General features: G+C 40.7%; 5 protein-coding genes across 7 annotated transcripts in view; 2 read left to right on the top strand and 3 right to left on the bottom strand.

The window, feature by feature from the left end:
* The window catches only part of LOC120445613 (cilia- and flagella-associated protein 91), a 35,100-nt gene extending 27,765 nt beyond the window's left edge, over positions 1–7,335 (top strand). For 2 of the 3 annotated variants that reach the window (XM_039626123.2, XM_039626127.2), the window contains exon 3: positions 6,635–7,335. In XM_039626123.2, coding sequence (XP_039482057.1) covers positions 6,635–6,861 — 227 coding nt within the window. In that variant the 3' untranslated portion in view covers positions 6,862–7,335. The remainder of the gene's footprint in view (positions 1–6,634) is intronic. The other variant, XM_039626124.1, reaches the window with a different exon arrangement.
* Positions 2,869–3,691, top strand: LOC120445614. Its single transcript, XM_039626128.2, has one exon. It carries the CDS (start codon positions 3,020–3,022, stop codon positions 3,638–3,640), a length of 621 nt encoding a protein of 206 aa, XP_039482062.1. The 5' UTR covers positions 2,869–3,019; the 3' UTR covers positions 3,641–3,691.
* Positions 7,336–10,517: 3,182 nt separating the features above from the next.
* Positions 10,518–11,160, bottom strand: LOC120445569. Its single transcript, XM_039626053.2, has 2 exons — positions 10,999–11,160; positions 10,518–10,939 (listed from the first exon to the last, which is right to left on the bottom strand). Exons 1-2 carry the CDS (start codon positions 11,150–11,152, stop codon positions 10,680–10,682), a joined length of 414 nt encoding a protein of 137 aa, XP_039481987.1. The 5' UTR covers positions 11,153–11,160; the 3' UTR covers positions 10,518–10,679.
* A 1,176-nt stretch (positions 11,161–12,336) lies between these two features.
* LOC120444914 lies at positions 12,337–12,602 on the bottom strand. The gene is made up of 2 exons (XM_039624907.1): positions 12,487–12,602; positions 12,337–12,421 (listed from the first exon to the last, which is right to left on the bottom strand). The coding sequence occupies exons 1-2, from the start codon at positions 12,600–12,602 to the stop codon at positions 12,337–12,339; spliced, it is 201 nt and encodes a 66-aa protein (XP_039480841.1).
* A 4,638-nt stretch (positions 12,603–17,240) lies between these two features.
* LOC120446559 (Golgi pH regulator) lies at positions 17,241–19,328 on the bottom strand. Its single transcript, XM_039627577.2, has 7 exons — positions 19,116–19,328; positions 18,784–19,054; positions 18,502–18,727; positions 18,250–18,434; positions 18,010–18,191; positions 17,767–17,952; positions 17,241–17,706 (listed from the first exon to the last, which is right to left on the bottom strand). Exons 1-7 carry the CDS (start codon positions 19,155–19,157, stop codon positions 17,431–17,433), a joined length of 1,368 nt encoding a protein of 455 aa, XP_039483511.1. The 5' UTR covers positions 19,158–19,328; the 3' UTR covers positions 17,241–17,430.
* Positions 19,329–19,558: the final 230 nt, after the last annotated feature.

Genomic DNA, 19,558 nt, shown 5'->3' with positions numbered 1-19,558 from the left:
GGCGGCCAACAACGACAAGCTAATGGTGTTGGCCTAGTTGTAAACTCGCCGTCGGCATACTGCGAAATTGTAAAACAATAAGAACAACGACCACAAAGAACTTTTGTTTACAGCTGAGGGTCTGCAAAAAAAATTGAGCCACACACATATGCATGTGCAGGCGAATGCAATTGCTGAGCCCAAAACTGCGATTTAGCCCATTTGGTATGCAAATGCGATGGCCAACACACATGCCACGTACGCACACAAAAGGACACTCTGCATGTGCACGAATATCGAAAGCCATTTAAGGATATTTTCTTGAACGTGTGTGCATTTCACATTTGCGGTTTTGCCTGCGTTTTTGACTTACAACCCATGCCTTTGTGCATAAAGTGCATAGACAACCAGGAGCCATTCGTGGATGTAGCTACAACTCAACTACCTATACTAGTATTTGGCCCAAAGCCTGGCTGACCAATTTGTTTGTGTCTGCGTCCTGGTTTGGCCCCAATTCTGCGTTTGCATAATAGCGACCCCCCTAATAATTGCTCCTGGCCACACAGCCACAGCATTTCGGCCCCCCAAAAACACTGGGCTCAAATGCGTGCCAAAAACCTATGGTAATTGAACTGTATCCGGCTGGTTGTCTGTGTTAATTGCTGGCGGATTCCATTCGATTATGATGAATTGCGGACGAACATTAGACTCGGCTTGTCCATTTTGTGGAATATTCGATACATGTATGCTGTTGTTTGACGAAACTTAATTGGTAGGGAAAAAGCTAACTGCGGTTTACTAAAAACCAAACACATTATTTCAATGATAAACGCAGAGAGTGTGGTTGCTTTACAGACTTTTAATTCAATGGTTTGCATATTTATCCTGGCGGAGTGTAAATCTGGCATAATCTTGTGTGTAATCTCGAGTGATGTGTCATCTTTAAGGCCCAGTTCGTGATGTGGCTGCTAGTTCTCTCAACAACATCAACCAGCAACATCAACTACATCAGCAACTGCGATAAAACAGCGGCGCAGCGCGTTCTTCTAATTGGATTTTCGGTTTTAAGCAAGCTTGTAATTCCATTTACACCGCCGGGAGACCCACAAAAAACCAACAATGTCAGGCCAAGCCATTTAAGTATAATGTTGAGTGCTTCGCCTGTTGTCGGGCTAACCGAAAGGCGGATCCAAAAACAGAAAAACATGCAACAAATTACAAACAAAAAAGAACCAGAAAGAAAAAAAGCAAGCGGAGAAACGACAACATTGACATGAAACACGCAATAAGCAGCAGGTCAGCTACAAAACAGTGTTTCAGCCGCTGAATTGGCGATTTTATGCTTACCCCCAAGAAACCCCCACGCACATAATATATATCTAAATATATATCTATATAATGTGTATAGATATACACACAGGTGTCCCGCAAAGCTGGCCAAAATAGACAAGAAAATGTAGGAAGCCGCTCGGTGGCTCGGTGGCCTGCATGTATGGACTTCACTGGGTGACAGGTGGAGGTCAGGTATTTATTTAGCCACTGCTAAACGCTTAGCTTGTTCTCCGTTGCTTGGGGCTCTTAAATATTTCAACAATTCTAGCACCTACATATGTGGGAAAGCTTCTTTTTGGTCTTTATTCAACGACCTTTTTCCAACATGTTTATTGAGGCTCCCGTAAAATACACTTGCTTAATATTTAATTGCTTGCTTAAATGCGATTTGCTTCGCTGGTCGAGCCATACAAATTTCGCACTGGTCTCCATGTTAAACAATTAATGAGGGCACGAATTTAGGTGTAGACAAATTAATAAATGAATATTTCACGAGCTCAAACTTGCGCCACGTAAATTTCAATCCCCTAAACGGATCCTGGCAAACCCCTTAATCCAGTTAATTATGGGCAGGATTGACTGGAAATCTGGCAAAGTTTTAATGAGTTTAACAGCAAGGTATGTCCATATTGTTTAATAATCCGTAATCGGCTTATGTGCAAAGGATTAATATTAATTAAAGTTTTGTTTGAATTTCCTGGCTCAAGCCCCATCTGCGAATAAGGCTTCGATGTTTTCCACAATTTGCACAAAATGTAGTAATGTAAGCAGATGGAGGGAAACCAATAAGTACGAGTATTTCTCAACGGTTGACTGTTTGTCCTTCCACAAGATTTATTTGCTCCAATAACAAGTCCATGGAAATGAGCAGGGACCGAAAAGACAGAAGACAGAACAGTGCGGTGGACAAACCACAAGACTTTGTTCTGTCGGAAATTGAAAAATGGGCTTAGTCCTTATGGCTGGCTGTGTGTCCTTTTGGCCAGCAAGAAGCAAAAGTGGATGGCCAAAAATGGAATGACAAATCTTGGCAACCGCAAAAGCCCCCAACTCCACAGGCGTACGAAAAACGTTTGGCTTAAAAATTCCATTTAGCGGCTTATTATCATGCTTCATTTCTCACAATTTGTCGCTATTTGAAAGTGCCCCCAAAAGTTGGCAACGGCCTGGAATCTGCGAGCCAGGTGAACTGTGCGTTTGGCATGTGGCATGTGGCATGCGGCATGACGCACGGCCACTTTGCATGATTTTAATCAAAATGGACTCCCTGCTCGCAGACAGATGCTGCATGACGATGTCCTGCCTGGGTTGGGTAATTAAAATGTATATTTATGACAGCGACTTAACGTCGTAATTATGACTGGAGTTCCGAAAATGACAAACGCAGCAATCAGCGCACTTTTTGATGGGGAGTATGGTGCATCAAGTTTTATGTTGAACCTGCTCTCTATTCGCTTACTTTCTGCCTGGAACTGCTTCCAAAATTCGAATTTAAAAGATAGAACAACGTAGTGTTGGATTATATGAGGCTTTTTGTACATTACCAATCGGTTAAATACTTTATAGAAAGGGAATTCGAAATGCTCGATGCTTAGTGCTCACTGATATAGAACTCAATTCCGGAATCAAGCTTAAATAAAACAATACGTATTCATCGCCAGTCTTTGGATTTTTAGCCTACAAATTATAACTATAAAAGGAGCTCACGATGCCTGGTCAATACACCAACTACAAGTACACTCGATTGGTAATGGTGCTGCTCCGCTCCTATTTGAGCATACTCTACCTATGGGGTATTTTGCACTTGGCTGCCATCGTGCCGTTTCCCCATGAGACCTGGGAGACCACATTCTGGTCCAGGACACGCACCTTTAAAGTGGCCTACAGGATGATTTTTCATAACAATTGGCTAATTGTAATCCTAATCCTCGTGGTGCTGTTAAATCTGTTCTACTGCAGCCACTGCAGACTCGTTGGAGTCCGGAATTTGGACGAAGAAGTAGAAGGGCCTTTGCCGCAACTAAACTTTCGCCTGCTGATCTGCCCGATATGCTATATTATAGTTTTCGTCATTTGCTGGACCATTACCACCATCGCCACGTGTCGCGGAATTATGTATGTGGCCAAGAGTGCTGAGCTTGGCAAAAGTGGTAAGACGGTCTGCCTTTTGGTCATCGGTCTGCTCATCAAGCTCCTGGCTATGGCCAATTTCTACTCGGTTTGCATACGCATCTGGGCGTACTTGAAGATCTTTGATATGAGTGCGAATGACTGGCTGGTTAACTACTACAACTTTGGTGATCACCTCAATTTGTTCTTTCGTGTCTGAGAAGTTGTAAATACATTTTATATTTGTTTGTTTAGCGAAAAAAATTAACATCACTTTGAAATTTCAATCTTAGCTGAAGCTATATGTTTCCAATTATGATGGATTGACTGGCAGAGTGTTTCCGCTTCGGTGTGTTCCAAAACGAAAACACCTTGTTGGTCCACCCTGCTCATTATGTGCGTGTCTGGGTCTGTTTTTGTTTATTATTTCTGACACAATTACTAAGCACACGTCACGGATTTGCACTTTCGCTAATGGAACTCTCACACACCGGCACACTGTTGTCATCTACCGTAGATTCGCTTTGTTATTATTTTCCCTCTTCTGTTTTAATATAAATTTGCATTGTTGCGAGAATGTGGGTCAAGAGCGTTGAGACCCCCGCACGCCACGCAAATAAAATTGTGTGTAAAAGTGATACACGTGTGTGGTGCGGATTTTCCACGCTGTCCCCACTCAATATTCGCAATAAAAGGAAAGCGAAAGGAAAGCGTGAAAAGTGCAGTTGGTGTGGCTTATGATTGATTTCATATCCTTTGGGCATTAACGCTCGACTGATGCTGGCAATGGGGTTAAAAAATAAAACTTTAAATACCTGGAACTGAAGGAAATGTTAAAGAGACCACAGCCAGCATGCAAATTAAGCAAACTCCTGGGAAAGCAAAAAAAAAAAAAATGTTTAAAAAATCGAGCAGCGTGTTAGTCAGTCAATCAGGACGACGTGACCGATTGCCCCGAAGCTCCGCACATGCAAACCCGAATCCCTTGGCTAGCATCAGGAAAGGTGTGCGGCCCCGCCCACTTTCCATAGCCCAACGCCCCCAGGAATTACAACCAAGGCCCATACAGACGCAGTGACATTTCGCCAGAGAGAAAAGCAAACTCAATTTGTATGCCTCGACATCGGAACATCAGGACATCAAGCTGAGAGCAGGACCAAGGCAAAAGCGAACCGAACCAGTGAAAGGCACAAAAAGCAACATGCATGCGGCCTTCTGACAACTTTTCAGACACTGTAGCTTAGATTTTGGACTTATGCGGTCCTGTGACAGGACACGCAGTGTACGTGATCGGCTTTTAACATGTGTTGCATGCCCAGCGACATGTGCAAATCTCTCACAAAAAAGTTTCCACTAAGAGAAACATCCAATAGAGTATGCTATAGTAATTGACAGTGCAAGACGAACTACTTTATATATTTTTTTTTGAAACAGGGGCATGTGGTACTTTGTATTGGTAGTGGTTTGTGTACTCAGCTAATGAAGTTACGCATAACAGAGTCGAAAACCAGGAGTAAACGAAACTGAAAATAAACTATGAGATACCCTTTACTCGGGTAGAGTGGGCATGGTCAGTCTTTAATATCTAGCTTGCCCGAAATCACAGAATTCATGCGGACAGACGGACATGGCCAAATTAACTCGGTTAGTGATCCTAATCAAGAACAAATATACTTTTTCTTAGTGTATTTAGGCTGATGAAAAAAAGGGAGTATAGATGGAAAAAGTGAAACAGAGTTACAGGTAAAATCTATTTGTGGAACGCCAGAACAGCTTGATGTTGATTACTGACCAAACAGCAGTAGCAGCCCAGATCGGCTTAGCCCGGATGACTGGTACTTGGCACTCACAGGACCTGCAGGTCCTGCGTCTCTGAAAATGTCAGAGCGCGGCTGATGGTGCTGTACAGCTATTTGCACGTCTCGCAGATATTTTTAAATATTTTATAAATAAACATAAACGCAGCAATGGCAAATGGCACGTGCCTTTAGGCCGGGTCACGTTGTACTGCCGCCGTGTGTGCGTAATTTGATAAAATTTCACATGCCATAAGTCCAGGAGCAGCACTGCTCCAGTCCCAGTCCGTGGGCCAGGCCAAATGCTTATCTTGGCCTAACTCCAATTACGCGCTTAGCGAATTAACGCAGAACCACTTTCCCGCCTTGTTATGCTCTAGAAATATTTGCATGGCCAAGTGGGCTAACTTGGCCCGCAGGAAAATGCCAGATTTTGTTGCGGAAATTGGCCAAGTTAAATGTATGCACTCTTGTAGCGGCAAAATCTTAACAGAAATGGCGAATTCTTAAATGAGAATTTACTCGGCATTTGCATAAATGCACAAGAGCAATGGGAAAAGATGACAAAAAGTGGAAAAACGACAGATGCAATGATGTAATCTTGCGACTGACAACGTAGAAAAAGCGCGTTCTTGCAAAACTCGCTGAAAGCTATGCATAATTTAATGGTTTTTCCTGTGGCTCCAAGCACACGTATTTCCTGAACATTTTTACACAATTACTGGCTAATTAGAATGAGCTTTTCTGCCGGAAAACGGAGCCAAAGTAGCACGTAGCGAGAGACACGCGTGACCTAACCACAACCACATGCATCCTGGGCAGATGGCAGCTAAATTGTGTGGTCAGTCCATCCAGTCGTCCATCTCTTCAGCAGTTGGTGTGGATTATATATGCAGAAAATATGCGTCCCCCTTTGCCCAACATTGCGTATACGTAATGAGATTAGCCAGGGAAACGGGGTCGAAGAAAGGGAGTACTAAACACTGTGAAGAGCGCTGTGGGAATAATTCGCATCGTGATTTCGATTAGTTCCCTTTTTTACAAGCAGCCTGGGATCCATGAACAAATTATGGCCAGTGCTGGGCCATAAAATACGAAGCAGTGGTCAGATAGAGAATTAAATAGTGATGGAGGAAACTATAACAATAAATTAGGGTGAAAACAATACCAACTCAGTTGAAGCCAGCAAGTCGAAGGACCGAAGCTAATTGAAAAAAGTTTACAACAAATTCAGGCGTATGTTTGAGCATCATTTAAAGTTTCAATGGCCCGAGAAGCACCAGACAAGTTTTAAAACTATTTTATATATATTTTGTTCTTTCTTTGCTTTTTTTCGGGGAGTTGGCCAAGTGGGCACTTAAGCGGAACTAGAACACTAATTTACACAAACTACCCGTTTTCGTCTGCCCTCTCCACAGATCTGTGCCATGCTGCATTGAAGATTCAGTCCACTTTCCGTGGTCATTTGGCACGCAAGCTGGTGAACAAGGATGCGCCCGAGGACGAGGACATCCAGGAGATAACCAAGAAGGTGGCCGAGGAGTTGGACATAGATTTAACCGATCCCGAGCTGAACAAGGCTGCAACCAAAATCCAGGCCTCGTTCCGGGGCCACAAGACCCGCAAGGATGCCAATCCCGAGTAAGGAGCTCACCAGTTGAATTTTCATTGCCCTCTCCACCGAGGGCTAGTCACAGATGAAGCTTACTTAATGCTTACGCAAGTGAATACAAAAAATATTGGTAAATTGTAAATGTGTAAAAGGCCAATCGAGATGAGGGCACACAATTGTAAACTTTTTAGTGAATATGTTTTAGCCTGAATGGCGTACCCAAATGATTCTCATAATTATTAAATAAATTAAGTCGAGGGCAAAGTTACATTTAGTTTGCAAAGCTTTAATAAATTAACAGTGAAACCAACACACACATTTTGCGAATGATGATTCGGAGAAAGGCGACTTTTACAGATACATTTTTGCGGCTTGTCTTGTTCTATTACTAATCTTTAGAGTCGTAAATTGGCATTAGTTAATATTTAATTCAATTACATTTCGTTTTTCGACTTACCTATTAAACCCAAGACCGTAACTAAAACAAAAAAAAAAACAAAAATAAAATGAACTAACGTTAAATTGTCAAAGAAAAACCTAATGTTACAAAATAATAAATAAAAGGCACGATGTTCCATAAACTTTATTGTAGGGAAATGAGAAACCAAACAAAAGACAAATGCAAGGAAACTGCTGAACAAATTTTTGGGAAATCATTTCCATTTTGTCTGGCCAATGCCAAAAAGTAAAAAATTAATTGTACCTACAAGCGTATGAATATGAATTAGAAACCAAAGAAACTCAATGTTGTTTCAAATTAAGGCAAATTAGGGGTATCCAAGCAACATGATGCAGCTTCGAGTCGTCAACTCAACAATTTTTCAGCCCACGGGCTCTATATAAACTGAAAAGTCAATGAACATGAAGATAACTAATCTGGTGGCACAATTTTCGTTTTTCTACCAAGTGTATTACAATATTTGTCTACTTAACAATTGATCCTCAAGTGGGAAACTGAAATACACACATATATATATATACCTATACAAAAAGCAAAGACAGGTACTAGACCGACTTGAATTGGAAAATATTTTTTTTCGGCCAAAGCTGAGAAAATTGTTACCATTGTGGCAAGCGAAGCCAATAAAGAAATATTTAAAATTCAAATCAATTAACTACAAAGAATTAATAACAAGCTAATGAACATAATTGAAATTATATTAGAGATCAAAGTCAAATTCAAATAAATTGCATAAAATTATTACATTTAAAAAGCAAATGGGTAAAACCAGTTACCATATATGTGGATAAATGAAATGAAGAAACCAGAATATGAAAGCAAACCATATACAAGCCGAACAAACAAAGAATGTCCCAACTAAATTTTAATTGAGTAATAAAAATAAATACAATAAAGATGCAACACTCTTGTTTTTTATGCCATGTTAAGCGGCGGCGGGTAATCAAAATATGGCCATTTTAAGTGGATTTTGTTTCATTTTGTAGCAAAACTATTGGTGGGCTTCTAAAAACTGGAAAACAAATAGGATTAGTTAGTTGGAACTATTTATAGCTGGCATAGTTTTATAAAAAACTCAATTTAAATCTGAATTTATTTTATATTCAAGCTCTCGAAAGCAAACACTTGGTCTTATAGCATCATCACATAATCACACTCCTTTGCCGGCCAGTTTGGCATTAGTCCTTAGCCATTCCCCATTCTCAACCACTCGCTGCACATGGCCAACGTTTAACGATTTTTCTTTGCCACCTCAAGAGCTGGAGAGCTGCTCCCCTGAAAACAGAGGCTTCCTGCGGCGCTGGTGCTGCCACTGGAACTGTCAGTCGTCAAGGACATTTGAGCATTTTAAAGAACGGTGGTCCAAATATACTTGAATGACTGCCGAATTTTCCAAACATTTCGGTGGCTTGCACATAAGCAGTCGCACAGAGCTCTTGTTCATTTGGCTGATGGGTCGTAGACCGCGCTTTTCAGGTATTCAGTCTGCTGCCCACAAATTTTTAGGTATTCAGTCTGCCGCCCACGAATTTTGAGGTAGTCAGTCTGCCGCCCACGAATTTTGATGTTCTTGGACCCACTGTGCCGGCGACTGACATGAGCTTCAGTGACAGTTTTAGCACGAGAAATTTTCATGACAATGACGTTGATGTGGCTGACTCTGACAATACTTGACCTAGATGGGCCTGTGTAAATTTCTAGTGTAGGTAAGTCCCGGGCACTTGAGACGTCAGAGGACCAGTGAAGGGACTTTCCAGCGCATTATCCTTTGCGCCAGTGCTTACAGTTTGCAGGCACAGTCAAAGCGAACAACTATTTGAGTTTTACCGCCACCCCCCCCCCGAGGGAAATGTGAAACATGGCGAAGCGGAAAATTCGCACTGAAATCGCCCCCCGAAAATCCGCGGAGAATGCATCATCAACATTTGGCGCAAGTGTAGGTGTGACTTTCAAATTGAACTTGCCACCAAAAGGACACAGAGAAAGCGCGAGAAATTTGCATTCCCCTGCATGGTGTGCGTCAATCGGAAATTCCCAGTCCTCTGGTGCACCACGCGGCTGGTCTAAAGTGCTCCGGAGCATTCAGTTAACTGCTGTTCCATTTTATCATTTGCTTTTTGTTTTTTTTTTTGCGGCAATGCTTCACGGTTCGTAAATATTTCACCCGTTGAATTTATGCGTGCTGAGGAGAGAGAAGCCATGCGGCTAGATGGTGCAACATGGCGAATGCGCAATTTATGAGGCTTTCAAAACAAAGCGTTGTGCCCGTGAACACAGAAGCTGAAATGGAGCAATCGCTGGTACATTGAGTGCCCTGAAAAGGAAACAAATGTCAATTTAGTAGTACTATTCAACGCGCCTTTGACGAGCGCTAAATTTCAAGCTGGAATCACATTATTTGCGTTGGCTAAGAGAAAAAAAGTCGCATCAGTTTTAACATTTTCCCTTTTACCCATAAAATGCACCCACAATTCCATTCAGTCGGTGGTGCTGCTGCACGTTTATCGCACATGTGCAGTGGCACACACATCAACTTTCCATTTCTAAAATCCTTTCTCCCGCGCTGACAGTCGCCAGCAGGCAGTGCCACTAAATCCGCGCCAAATAAGCAGCCGCATCCAATCGACATCGCCGGATGCCACCTCCTCCTCCACCCGACATTACCCATCCTCATCTGCATCTGTTTCAACTGCTAAATCTCGCACCTTATATGCTGATTTCAACGGCAAAGTGCTCCGTGGAGACGGCAAATCCTGGCCAACGAAGAGGGTTTCTAAAATTGGCAATAACTACGGATGTGCCTGCGACTTCCGGTGCAATAACTGCATATCACATCCCTAACAATTGGAGTTCATTAGTTATATATGTTATTAATGGTTAAAATTGCTCTAAACTATGGTATTATACTTTTCTGGAAAACGAATGGGTTTATGTATCCTAAGTCGTAATCAAACTGAATGGATGAAAATTATGGTTAGCATGAATTAGAGCTTGAAATGTATAAGTACGACGGCAATCAGTGAAATGCAAATATACAACGTAATACAAAAAATCAATACCAGAAAAGTTTGCTGAGGAGCAACACAAAAAATCAGAAACACGGTTTTCTTTCCTTCAGGCTTGCAATTTGTTGGCCAAATGCCATAGTTTCTTGTTATTCCACAAAACTGCCGCCTGTAAACAAGTTGTTTTCCATCGTTTTCCCATTGACCAGTGTGCTAAACATTGATTTCTTTGGTTCATTATGACAAACGCCTCACAAATGCGCCCTGAGATGTTTATTCTTCCTCTTTACATGTGACTTGCAAACATTTTTTGACAAATTTTTCCTTTTGACCAACAATTGATTAATATTTATTTCAAAGGACGTCTAAATGGAGAAATTGAGACATCATTCACGAGTCGCAGGTTTCTTTTCTTTTACGACAATTTTAAAGTGATCGTCCACATCCATCTCAAACCCGTCCTTTATGATTTCGGATGCCTTTTTTTTATTTTTTAATTCCCTTACGCACAGATTTCCCATAGAAACGGATCCTTTGGGGCACTTCAGGTTTTGCGTTGACTCTTCAGGCTTTACTGGGAAGTATCCAGATATAACTTGCCGCAACTTGATACAAAATTTCTTTTCTGGCAGCCAGTACGTTCCGGCTAAAGAGTTTTGGTAAAGTATATTCTACTTTGTTCAATAAAAGATATGTATTTCATACGTCGGCAATTAGATGACTCCTCTGTCGGTGGCTGTGGTTCACATTTTCGCTTTTTGGGGTTAAAAACCAGACCATCCTTGCAAGAACTCGATGAACTGCAGGTCAGATCGAGGAAACCCAGAATTAGAATAAGAACTAAATACCTTCGAACCATTGGGAATACAAAATAGAACTAAAGATTACGTTTGGCATTATGGAGATACTTTAACTAGACAAATTTCGATTGGACATGGTGGTTCCACAGGCACAGAAAAAAACAATTGTAAATAAATAAACAAATCTGTTATTGTTAACAACCCTCGCATTTTATATGGAGGAGATTGGCTTATAAATAGAAACCTCTTGTAAATTCATTATTCCATATTAAGGTACGAAATTATTATTATTATTTAATAATCAGGTCGCCATATTGCATATATAGCAGGATGAAAGACTTTTTTTATTTGCATATATATATTTTGCATATTCGCCGTAATTACTTTATCTCAACCCAGAAAGAATCGGACCTTTAATGTAATTTACCGCTCCATAATCGTATTTGCACACTATAAACGGAATTTAAAACAAGAGAATGCAATGGTCGAGTTAATGGACTATCACATACCCGTTACACAGCGAGGGTGAGTACCAGAATGAAATGTCAAAATTAACTTTAAATATCGCTAGAAATTGGCAAGACCTCCAGATAAACTTACCTCCAGATAAATTTCGACTAACACCCAGATAAATTCACTACCAGATAAACTAACTACTCTATGAGTAACGGGTATAACGAGGCAAATAAATTCGATTCACACGTACTGACGAATATTTTGACAGGCAATCTTGATAATATTTTGTTTCACATCTCGCTGGCTTGTATATATATTTTTTTATTCATTTTTGTGGTGGCTCGATGCATATGTAAAACGAAAATTTGAGTTCTTCAAATGGATATCGACTGGACAGCAATAAAAAAATCACAATCATTAGTTGCTTGTTTTTCATTCATGTCGAAATGTGCTGAAAGCATGAAGGCTGTCAATGATAAATGAAAGTATTAAGACAGGAACACAAACCGTTTCCGTCTTCAATATTTCAGACACTTTTTGAACCTTGTCTGAGTTTTGATTAAGGCACAAATTGTTGTCCATTTTGTATACACAAAAGCAGCGAACAAATGGAGAAAGGGTTGTATGCAAAACACCAAAAGGTTTTTCAACACCATCGACCAGAATTAATGCATTGTTCTGGCAGCAAAAACCCAACTCAGTCCAAACAAATATCATTTAATTTTTCATACTGCTTGCCTTCATTTTATTTGTGTGGAAATCCTTTTATGATTTTATCTTTTTTATTTTAGAGCGTTTTGTCTGGAATAACCTCCAAATTAGGTGTCATTATTTTTAATAGCCTAGCCACACATTTTTTATAGTTATTAATGCTGAATGCCGTAATGGGCTATTTTGGGTTCATTAATTTAGTTAGGATTAAGTTCCATTGTTCGACTATGAACCAAAGTAATATTTTATACACCTTATGGCCATTGAGTTCCGTAGCTGGCCCGATGACCATTTTCCGTACCCACCAACGGCATTGAAAATCATAATCAATACCACAATCATAGAAAAAAGTTCCATTCAGAGTGAGCTATTTTCCAGTTTGGCTCCCACTCCCCAAAACTTATTGATTAGCCAAGGCTTGGCCTTTCTAGGCTCCAAGGCGAATGTCCCACAACTGCCAGGATCCTTCGCTCCACTGGGAGCAGTAGCTGACCGAACGGAAAATGACAAATTACTGAGCCACCGCACCTGTGGCAATCGAAGAGGGTAAAATGAAAATTTGGCCACAAACACGTTAGCCGGGCCTGCGGCCAATAAATGGTAAAATGATTGCAATAGTCGATAAAATTGGGTTCTTTGATGCGGAGAATTTTTTATAAATTACTCAAAGCTTAATCGATTAAAGCCTCAAAGTAAATATCTTAACTAAGAGTAGGTTGAACTATCATTTAAAATACCCCTTGATTTGAAATTCTATTATTCATGTGCTTAGCTTTCTCTACATTCACCGTAGTGCCGACACAGTTACCAATTTAAACAATAAGTCGTGTGTCAACTGGGCGTATACACGATATTCTTCTAAAACAAACTGCATGTATCTACCTGCATGCACTCAACGAGTTCATATGAATTTCACTGCAAAATTCATTCAGTATGAGAGGGAATTTCGTAAGCTAGGGATAATGTTTTTTCTGTATATTTTTATGTTACCATGGCAATGCCATCAAACCTTTAAGCTTAGCATATCTAAGCCTTTAAAGTCGGTTTTAGTCCTTGCAAAGATGCCTTATCTTCTTTTGCCGAATTCGTATATAAACACCTTCACAGTGAGAAAACAACTTAAATAACGCTTAATGGGCCGCAGTCAGGCTCCACGAAAGTCAATTCAATTTGCATAATTTCCATATTAATAGCACTGGATGGCTCCACAAAAGAGATACAAAACTCAACTGATGGCAGCGTCACTCCTTCCGTTTTTCCACCCAATGACCGACCTGCTGGCACTCGGCTTGTATCCTGAACATCCTTCTCTTCGGCCAGAAGGCATCGTGTAGCCACGGCTTCATGCAGACGAAAGGACACAGCCGCTGTTTATGACAGCTGTGATTGAGGCCATCATTGACAACGTTAGCTGGTCGCTGGAAATGGCCAGTTGGCGGTACAATCGCAATCGCAATCGCATTGGTTGTCCTCTCGCTAATGGAAAAGTGCCTGCAATTGTGGCATACGAGACATTAGTTGTCACACAGAGAGATATATCTTGACTAATATTTCTTGAATGTTTTTAAACTCCCACTGCAACAATAGCGTTTCAGTTTAGGCTCAGTGGATATTTCAATTATAGCTATAGATATTTATTGTTTTAATGTAGCAATGCATTTTAAATTCGCAGTGTACAGATACTTCTGAGCGAAAAATCTCCTTGTCTTGTCAACGAAGAAGATGGCCTTTGAGCCCCGTCTAATAAGCTGACAAATTGGCATACAAATCACAAGTCCACACGGATAGCTCAGCACCTACATTGTGCTCGCTGGGAGGGTAATAAAGCAATCTGTGGAATATCGGGTCGACAAACTACTTGGCACCTCGTTTCTCTTCAGCCAAGATGCAGCCAGAGGTGCTGACACAGAGTTTCACCTATGACAAACATGTCTTATCAACATTTATGGCACTTTTATGAGGCGCTGGCGCACTCACGTGCCCGTTAAACTTTGGCGTGAGTTCGGGGAAAACCATTGGAGCGCAAAATGGAGCAATAATCCTGAAGAAGTTTACCGATGAAAATACGAGGCAGAAGGCAAAGCACCTGAATAATAAATAGAAGCTGTGCGGGGTACTCAGTAAAATCACACGCTTTTCAGTTCATGTGTTTAACTTGTTCGCACTTTAAATTACTACCTCGCCATATATATGTGATTATAAATCTGCCCCTAGAACGATTTAACCTTTAACCCCTCACTACTCATTTATGTACAGGAGCAGGAGCACCATTATGATGACGCGTAAAAAAATAGCTGCGCAACAAAAAACGCGAATTCTTATTTAGAAACAGGGTGCGTTTTTCGCATTAGATTAACAAATTAAGTGCGTGGAATAGTTTAAATTTTAAATCATTACAGCAAGGCCACAGTTCACATGCCCCCTTAAACCTTTAAATATTAACAATAAAATTGCCCTGTTTAACTGCCAATTTAAATTGCCCTGCTATCGTATTTCATGGCCATGAAACATTGCACAACCTTTAAATAATTGATGAAGTAAATAATTTGATTGGGAATCGGCATGGCAGAGAAAGACTTTGCATGCAGGTTTAAGCCAAGAGTAGACATTCCCCTCATGGCCAGCCATAATGAACTGGATATTGCTATATATACGAGTCCTTTTCATTTCCTCCGCGGACTGACCATGCCCACGTCCTACGGACATTTATGGCTTTCATCTGGTAATCAATGTAATAATTGCCAAGTGCTTTGATTACTGTGCTGTTGCATTTCCGTCCGTCGGAACTGTTGCTTTAATTATGTGGAGCCGTCCACTAATGAGTTGCCCAGCTCGCGGAGATGGAGATGGGTCCTAATTGGTTCGTTGGTTCGTTGGTTCGTTGGTTGCTAGGTGGGAACTCTCGGACGCAGGCAATCGACGAGGTTAAATGGACCAAAGCGATGGCAAAAGGTTAACGGATAGCAAACGATAGTCATTAAGCCAGATCCATTTGGCTGTGGATGGCTGAGTGCAGAAAAAATATCAGATCGAGCAAATGTTTTTATCCAGCAATCATCGCCAAGCTCTCCATTTAAGATTTCCCTTGCTAATTGAGCTGTAGCTGGAAGTTGAGTTAATTAAGATACGTAGTTCTTATATATAGGGCAGCTAATGGACTTTATGAAGATCAAGTAGAGAAAACAAGAAATAACTAGAAAGAGGACTCTATGCTATTATACTGAAATAAGTTCTTACACCTGACTGAGTCGCACACTCTTTTGCGCGCTTCAAAGAACGCACGTCCTATTATCCCAGGCACATTTAACTCACACGGGATTCGTATGTAAATCTGTAAGAAGACCGATTGCATAACTTGTCACAAATTCGTCGGCAATCTGAACAAATGCCGCCTGCTTATGCTAATGTCTTTCTCATGTCCTGGGGCGAGACTCAGACAGATAACCGCAGTCAGAAACGCCAGTTGTTACCTTAAGCGTTGCGAATCTGACGCAATGCAAGACAAAAGGTCAAATGTCAAACAGGAAATATGCTAAATATGCAAAGGGCCTTCAGAAGGGGCGAGTAAAGGGGTAGAGCAACCAACAAAACCACCAACCCCAAAATAGCATATGCTCCTCTATATGTTTCCCATCGATAAGATCAGGTCGATACACCTGGCGTGTATGAAGGGGTGAAAGAGCTGTGGAACGAAGTCTCCGGAGACAACCTAAGGTGCAAACAAGGAAACTAATTGAATTTATGCTAATTAACCCACCGTGACTGGGGCATGCAGCGTTAATTATGGCATCGCCGTATGCGTAATGCAAATGAAATTCTAATCAATTGCCTGGTAAAAATTTGCATAATAACCATGAAGTCGCCTTGGCTAGAGCAAGTGGAGCAGGCCAACACGCATTATCAATCACTAATCGATGAAATCGATAAGGTTAAAAGTAAACACGCAAAAAGGGGGCCACCGAGCCCCACTTCCCCACGGTTTTCTGTTTAATTAGGCAATGCGTTGTCTCTACTCCGCGATTAGTTACCAATTCAACGGGCTTCCAGCTGATTGATTTCACCTCATATATTGCGCTTTTGACTGCAGTTTCGGATCCGCCACCTTTCCATGTATCGCCACAAACCCCTTCTATTTGCCCTCTGGGTTGGTGCCCTTCAATCATTTTTATTTCATGATTTATTCATCTAGACTCTCGAAATGCTTTTCGCTCAGTTGGATCTGCGGCAGCCGCAACATTTTAATGGCATTTTTAGCCACCAAAGTGCGCAAATGGTTATATCCTTATCTGCCGTCTTGGGACCCGGAACAGTTGCCAATTTTTATTTTTATTTTTCTGTGCTGTAACATCGCGTTTTCCGGGAAATATAAAAAGTTGCCCATCTCTAATTGTAATTGCAATTTTATGTTTCAACTTTTTTAGGTTTTGTCTAAGAGCCTTTCGCAATTGGCCTAAAGTGATTAAACGATACATAGTATGTACTCCGTAAAATTAAGAGAGTATTACTTTAAAGAAAGAGTTATGTGAGTAATGCATATATTCTTAAAATAAAAGTACGTCCGTTTCATAGAGAGGTAAGGTTTGTTTTTCCTTTTTTGGTACACAATTCTCAGTCCTAGTCCTGCCCATTTGAAATTATTCCTTCTAGCTTCCACCCATCAAGCTGTCCCTGAATTTTCCCTTAGTTTTCATTCCTCAAAGAACTACCGAGGAATGAACTAAGACAATGGAACGTTGGTTATGAAATACTGTAAAAGTCGTAACTGCTCAACTGTTAAGTCGCAACTCACTCAAAATTGAGCCAACCTTGCACCAACAGGCAACTGGTAAAGGTAACCCAAAGACCTACATTAGGCAGTGGAAAGCTTTCAAAGCTTACAACAAGCAAGGATGTTTAAGCTTCGAGTAAATATCCCCCGTTAAAGAAGGGAAATACCTTCGAATATTGTTTTAGAGATAAATAGTTCGTTGTTTTATTTCACTTAAACAAACAAATGTAACTTTTTTTTTTGTGCATCGTTATACATAGCTTAATCTGCATTAAATAAATACATACACACTGGTATATACACGGATATATATAACTTAAAGCTTGCAATAATAAGGCTAATTGATTCTAAATCGTTTCTGCTTAGCCTAAAAAATGGCTATCTAAAACGATCAAGATTAAATCAGTGCAGATCGGAATCGTCCACGCGAACTGGCTTGCGTGACAGATAGAGAACAATGATGGTGGTCAAGGCGCTGACCAGGAATATAACGTCAAACCAACGATGGTAAAAGTTAAAGTGCAGATTTCCCAGAACCTCTGTGATGATCACACGATACTCGGCTGGCATGTTCATACGCATCAGCAGCACCGAGGAACAGAAGTACATCCCCATGATCTGGCCCAAAATAAGTACTATAATGTTGCTCGACTTGCTCGATGAAATGCGGTAGAAGAACTATAAAAAGGTAAACAGAGCATATAACACAAGTTAAACGTAATAAATTGCACAACTTACCTTTGTAAGTGTTAGCAACAAGCCTCTGATCGAGGTGACCACAATGCAGCCGACGAGCAGAAATGATATATACTGATTCCAAAACGCAAAGTCAATGTCAAAACCGCACCAGTGTATAGCAATTTCTAGACCACGTGTGACTGGGTCCTTACGACCAACTCTATCGAAGATGATGTTGATGCAACACTGTAAAATAAACGTACAATTAATCGAAACTATTCAGTTTTTTAATTATAGACCTACCATAAATATCTTATAGACACAATAAACACTAAAAAAATGTCCCAGGACATTGAAGTACTTTCCCTTCAATGTTTGAGACCATCTTTGGCGTTCTTCCATGTTCTTCAGCGAACTAAGTTCTAAGAAAACAGAGCGTAATAGCTCCTCCAACCCATATACTTCCTGTTTTAATTGATTGATGTCTGGAAATTAAAGGAGAGAAATTAGACATATAAAAAACCGAATTTCATTTAAAAAAACCTTCGCCGTTGCTCGTGTTGCGTTGGACCGCTGATGTAAGCATATCCCAAATTCTGGGTTTGGCAGGATGCAGTTTGTTGTGATTATAGACAGCCAGGGCAATCCTACGCTTCTTGGCCGTCAGCATGTCTACCGTCAAAGCCAATCGTCTTTCGAAGCAGATGATGTCATTCCGAGACACTGGCCTGCCAAACAATAGAAAAAAAGGAAAAGTTGACCAGAGATAAGAATGAATTTATGGCAACCCATTACTTGATGAAATAGGCCATACTGGTGTACGGATAATTGACGGCGCCAAAGCCCGAAAGTATGGCCATAACAGTGACCCCAATCACACTTATCCGGGAAACGCCCTGTTCGATCGTAAAGATTCCATGAGAGGCGCTCAGCAATGGAAAGGGCTCGCCAATCCGCCAAAGGCCGTAGAGAAAGACGAACCAACAGAATGTGGTCAGAATTCGGACCCATCTATCGGAAACTAAAAAGCAAAGATCAAGTTATGTGAGGTAACTGGGGTGACAGATACTGACTTACAGAAGGAAATGCTGTGTAACACGGAGTAGCAAATGTAAATGGGTATCACAGCCGTCGTCATGAAAAGTAGTAACGTGAGACCCAGTCGCCAATGGAAGTACCTTGAACTGGACTCCAGAACGTCGATGATTTCGAATATGATCAACTCGAACATGGTTATGGATAAGGCGAATGTGGATGAAAAAATCAACTGAACGGATATGTGTCGTATTTCATAGTGCTTAAAGAGTTCTTTGTTGAAAAACAGCCAGCCGCCGGCGAAGAATACCATCTAAAATGTATTTTAAAAGAGTTATTGTACTTCACATATCCAAATTGAGAAATCTACTTGCCTGCGACACGAACACGATAACACAGTCGCCCAGGAAGGCCATTTTAACGCCTCGTCTGCCTTCAGATTGGATATGTCAATTACTTTCCAGATCTCCTTGTCACTGGCATTGCTTAGTTAAGCTAACTAACTTTAAAAACAATTGCTCTGGGAACTTAAAATGCCAACAAGCAAATATAAACAAAAAAGCCGAAAGGCAAGCAATCGATAATTCGATAGCTCGTGAGGAAGGGGTGTTTTTATACTGTAAAATATACTGTTTGGTATTTAATAGGAACGATGGCAGTGATGCCACTTTAACTTTCTTAGTTTATGCGCAATAAGAAGTACGAATGAAACATAATTACTAATCATTACTAATAATCTAAAAGTAACTCAAATCTAATGAATTATAATATTATACTGGTAACGACGATTGCTTGTATAATCTATTATTGGCTATAG

The sequence above is a fragment of the Drosophila santomea genome, chromosome 2R (assembly GCF_016746245.2).
Source record: "Drosophila santomea strain STO CAGO 1482 chromosome 2R, Prin_Dsan_1.1, whole genome shotgun sequence".
Taxonomy (NCBI): domain Eukaryota; kingdom Metazoa; phylum Arthropoda; class Insecta; order Diptera; family Drosophilidae; genus Drosophila; species Drosophila santomea.
The sequence above is the reverse complement of the archived record's forward strand: the minus strand, read 5'-3'. Positions and strand labels throughout refer to the sequence as shown.